This window comes from Plectropomus leopardus, chromosome 3 (assembly GCF_008729295.1).
Source record: "Plectropomus leopardus isolate mb chromosome 3, YSFRI_Pleo_2.0, whole genome shotgun sequence".
NCBI lineage: Eukaryota > Metazoa > Chordata > Actinopteri > Perciformes > Serranidae > Plectropomus > Plectropomus leopardus.
Genome location: NC_056465.1, coordinates 19,287,189 through 19,292,377, shown reverse-complemented (window position 1 = coordinate 19,292,377; position 5,189 = coordinate 19,287,189). Strand labels below are relative to the sequence as shown.

At 44.7% G+C, this 5,189-nt stretch overlaps 1 protein-coding gene across 1 annotated transcript; it reads left to right on the top strand.

The window, feature by feature from the left end:
• Positions 1-3,000: 3,000 nt before the first annotated feature.
• LOC121941014 (transcription factor HES-1-B-like) lies at positions 3,001-4,634 on the top strand. Its single transcript, XM_042483708.1, is given in 7 exon segments — positions 3,001-3,232; positions 3,235-3,293; positions 3,463-3,558; positions 3,671-3,731; positions 3,734-3,757; positions 3,902-3,970; positions 3,973-4,634. Coding segments are annotated over 7 exon segments (825 nt in total). The 5' UTR covers positions 3,001-3,186; the 3' UTR covers positions 4,443-4,634.
• The last annotated feature ends 555 nt before the right edge of the window (positions 4,635-5,189 follow it).

The window sequence follows — 5,189 nt, the reverse complement described above, 5'->3', positions numbered from 1 at the left end:
GGTGGTGTAAAAAAGGAGATAAAAATGGAGAGAGGATAGGATCAAGAGGGATGAGGGCTGGTGTAGGGACAGGGGAGGAGGTTACAGGTAAAAAAAAAAAAAAAAAAAAAGAAGAGTGTGAGAATGTGGAGAGTGTGGGCGGGGTGTCCCAAATAAAAGATGTAAAATAATCATGCTTGTTTGTTTTCCTGTCTGCAGGTCAGACAATCATTTGGCTTTTCATCAGTAAAGTATCTCTAAACATCGTGATCAAAAGCTTTAACAACAGAGAGCCGTGTGTTTTGCTGTTAGTCAGCCTGTTTCCCACAGATTTCTGGTGATAGAGGAGTTGAGACATAGCAACAGGTAACACTCCGGGACCAACGGCGGCCAGGTGCGCCCGATAAACTGCAGAGAAAAGGGAGGGACCGGCAGACCCAGGGCTCTGTGACTCAGTTCACCTCTTGCAACATGAGCGTGAGAAAGTCATTCAGGCGGAGCGCGTTTCAAAACCTACACTCTGTCTGCTTCACATCAATACATTTGTTTTGGAACTCTGTCAGTGCCATTGTGCGGGGAAAATGACTCAGGTGCGCAGCGCACAACAATGAGACACGTTAGTGATGTGTTTGACAGACGCGGTGCTGTTGCACATGGAGGATATTTAGGATTAGAGGCGCATGTACAGACCAGACTCCCTACTGCCAAAAGCAAAGTTTGCAATTACACACAAGACACGCGTGTGGTTTTACTGATGTCTTCACATGCCAGTTTTTCAACCTGACTGTCTTTCGAGACTTAATGTGAAAACTGCGTTAGCTTTAAAGTTGCGTGGCCACATTGAAGTAACATTAAAAAAAAAAGGCTAAATGAATGCTTCAGCTCTTGATAACATCATTCATCCGTAGACTGCTGGCGGTGATGTCATATAGTTTTCAGACATTGTAATTTAAAGCAGCATGCTCAACCGACTCTGCGCCTCTCTCTCATGTTCAGCTGGGGAATCTGGAGCCCTGTGCAGCTCCGCACTGCCTATCAAATTCGCGATCTTGCGGCCAGCCGTCGGCGACGCCCCGCGGATCCAGGCGGCAAGCCGGCGAGAGGAGCGCCTTCCCTGGTCGCCTGCGCGCCACGTGTCGCGGTCTCCGCAGCAGCTGGAGGTGTGTGCGCGCAGCGGAGAGCTGTGCTTTGAGCTCCATATGTTGAAAAAAAATAAATTGATGGAGTTGTTGCTCAATATAGGCGACTTATTTGCATTTCTTTTCGCGATGACGCCTCTCCCTGCATCGGCGTATTTGACATTTAAAACCTACAGAATTGCCCATAGTTTATGTTGTTTTTTTTATTTTGTTGTACCGCCACTAGGACAAAGTAAACTTTTCTGTTGATTCTCACAAGCAAACCAGGACAGTTGTTTTTAATGCAATTTCTATTAGTAATAGAGAGAAGCAGTGTGATTTTCACCTCAGGACTCGTCAATCTTTAAATACCCACCAGACTCATAAACACGGTGATATGTTCATAAACTTCCCTGTTTGTGACCACAGTCGCACAACCTTAAACATGATAGCTGCTGTCCCTCAATAAACCCATAAGACCCAATTATGAGCCCTATTTCTTCCTCTCTTTACTGCTCGTCTGCTCTTGCGTCTCTCCAACTGCAATAAAGATAAGGAAACGAAATTATGACCTGAAATCTAAAAAAAAAAAAAAAAGAAGAAGAAGCCTTGAACACTGTGGGGAGGAGAAAGAGGAGGAAAAGGAGGAGGAGGCAGCAGCGGTCTGATCGTGTGAGCTCTCCGGGCTCAGAAATATCTCTGCTCTGGCTCACATTCCGATAAGGGAGCCCGATCCAGCTCTCTCTGTAGGCGTGGTTTTCCCAGGCTTTTAAAACAGCAGCTGCTATTTACCTTCCCCTCTAATGTAAACCACCGCCGCCGCCGCCACATACCCTCCCCTCACCCCTTCCACCCTCTTCCCTGGCCCGGCGGCCCCCCGGCAGCCGGCGGCCAAACCTCCAACCACCGCGCTCATAAAACATCCTGGCACGTGCTCCACATTCACAACACCGACAGATGATTAAATGCCAAAATTTGTACCACAAAGTTAGGATCTACAGTGGGAAATAGCATGAAAATGGAGTGTTCGCATTTAATTGTATTTCCTCCTCGAAGGGAAGGATGAATTAAAATTACTCCAACGATATAGTAATTGTGTTTTAAGGTCGTGTGTATATGAACATTTCTCTCCTCTTGTGGTTCTGAGTCTTCATCTTTAATTTGTTTCTTTTACTAATGTCATTTACTGTCTGTGAAGATAAAAGAAAACAAAACTTCTCCCTAATGTGTCACATGACTGGAACTCTGATAGTCAGATAGTTTGCCACTTCCCATTGGTGGTTTTTAAAGGGTTTCAAAAGTTTTACTTTATTTTTTCAGTTATTGCAAGCAAGTCATGTATGACACCTAGGCTAAATTCTCCCAAAGTGAGACTTTATTTGTGGAGTCAGGGCAAATGTTATGATCTCAGGCTGAATTTTATTATTATTATTATTATTATTATTATTATTATTATTATTATTATTATTATTATTATTATAGTTTCACATGTATATTTATCAGAATTAGATCACTTTTTAAAATAATTATTTTATTATATTTCATGCTGTTATCTCCTGTCTGGAAGATAAAAGGTCCTTTGCCCGCTCCTGGTGGCGGTGCCCAGTCAGCGGCTCCACTGTTAATATGTAAACGGTACGATGATTGAAGACTGAAGGCAGTTTCCCCGGCTGTGCCCTGAACCCGGGCCTCGCGCCATTGGCCGCCAGCTCCAGCGGCCAAACAACCAATGGGAGGGCGCCGACCACGAGCCGTCCTCCCTCGGGCCGCGTGTCCCTCGCTCTGATTGGTGGAAAGTTACTGTGGGAAAGAAAGTTTGGGAAGTTTCACACGAGCCGTTCGCGTGCAGTGCGAGATATAAATACAAGCCACACGCGGGAGAGCCCAACAGAGAGACTCTGCATCCGCTCGTGATAGCCGCTGCTGCTGCTGCGCATCGCTCAAACGGATTTTAACTTGATCCATATCTCAGGATTTTTTGAGGAAGAGGGGACTTCTGAATATTGCAAGCTGAAAATACTCACCGTCCTTTTATCTGCATCAGTGGATCGTAATTTGCTGTGTTTTGTGGGATATTTCTGATAAGAAGATGCCTGCCGATATGATGGAAAAAACCTCCTCTTCTCCGGTTGCTGCAACCCGGCAAGCATGAACACAACTCCCGATAAACCCAAGACAGCCTCGGAGCACAGAAAGGTTAGTATGAATCCTGTAATAGTGTCATCTAAATGTACAAAGCCTGAAACATTTCATTTTAGACACAATTTTGCAGAAACTCCTCGCCCAGAATGAGGATTTCACTTTTACTCCTGAAACAAGCAAGGTAAATTTAACGTTTTGTGTCATTTTTCTTTGTTATCTTTAGTCATCCAAGCCAATTATGGAAAAGAGGAGAAGAGCCAGAATCAACGAGAGCTTGGGGCAACTGAAAACTCTCATCCTGGATGCGCTCAAAAAAGATGTAAGTGCTGACTTAACGTCCTGGTTATTAATAGATTTACAAACTGTCCCCCTGTCAAACATTGAGAAAGTGAGCGCGTAATCCTAACCATGTGTGTTTTCCGTCCCCTCAGAGCTCCAGACACTCCAAACTGGAGAAGGCGGACATCCTGGAGATGACGGTGAAGCATCTCCGAACCTCCAGAGGGCTCAAATGACCGGTAAGTCGCATTTCCCGGACTAATCTGTCTCATGACTGTGCGTTTTAGAGCATCTGTGGGCTGCTCCAACAATCCGCTTTTAGATTTTTACATATGAAAAAGCTTGTGCATATCTTGAATTACATGTACCTGTTTTCTCTGCAGCTGCCCTGAACACAGACCCCACTGTCTTGGGAAAATATCGTGCCGGTTTCTCCGAGTGCATGAACGAAGTCACCGGTTCTTGTCCACCTGCGAAGGTGTCAACACCGAGGTCAGGACGCGGCTCCTCGGCCACTTGGCCAGCTGCATGACCCAGATCAACGCGATGAACTACCCTAGCCAGCATCAGCACCAGCACCAGCTCCCCTCCACCGCTGGACCAACCCACCCCTCCTTCGGCCAGTCCATGGTGCAGATCCCCAGCTCGTCCCCGCAGGTCCTGCCCATGAACCCGGTGTCCTGTAAAGGAGGCTCGTCGCCGGCTAATTTACCATCAGACGCCACCAAAGTGTACGGTGGTTTCCAGATTGTGCCTGCCACAGACGGACAGTTTGCATTCCTCATACCTAATGCGGCATTTGCGCCTAACGGCCCCGTCATCCCCGTGTACGCCAATAACGTCAACACGTCGGTCCCCGTACCGGCTGCGGTTTCCCCCGGAGCCCCGTCAGGCAACTCGGACTCAGTGTGGCGACCGTGGTGAAAAGCGGAAAAAGGACCATAAAGACTTTAAAATGACACTTAATAGTTCTCTCTTTGTTCAATGTTAGAAAGTTGTTTTGAATCTGTTCTTTTTTTTGTAAAATTGAAAGAGTATGCACTATATTTGTACAGCTAACAAGGGAGTAAAGTTCATATTGAAATGAGATTTGTATTGTGGAAGTCCGTTCACTGCATTTTTTTTCATATATTTGAGTTGTCTTTTTTACTGTGTGATGCCAAAGAAATGTTCAATGCGCTTATGATGTTCTTCGTTTTGGAAAGACAAATAAATTTGTAAAGATATTAAAAAAAAACATGCGCGTGTGTTGTTTGTTGGGAAAACTCAACCTGGTCTTCTCACTAATGCGTAAAACTTCAAATATTTCCACCTGTTGCTATATTTTGTTTGGTACATAAACTATAAAGCAAAACTGAGCGCTAGAACACGTTTAGTGAGCTACCGAAAACTTTTTCAACTCACTTATCGTATTTGTTATGTGAAAAACGGGCTATTTACGCATGAAATCAACAAGTATATTGGGAACTTTAGAACGCACAAAACGTCTGAAATAGGTAGAAAATAATTAAAAACTCACTTTTTTCTGGCCAGCAGCAGTAATAACATTTTGTGCAAACATAAAAGTCGGGTATTACTGAGTGTGAGAGTCTGCAGTCATATTTATAGTTCAATCACTTTAAAAAATAAGCGTTATTTATGAAGATGCATGCATTATTTTAAAGTGTGAGC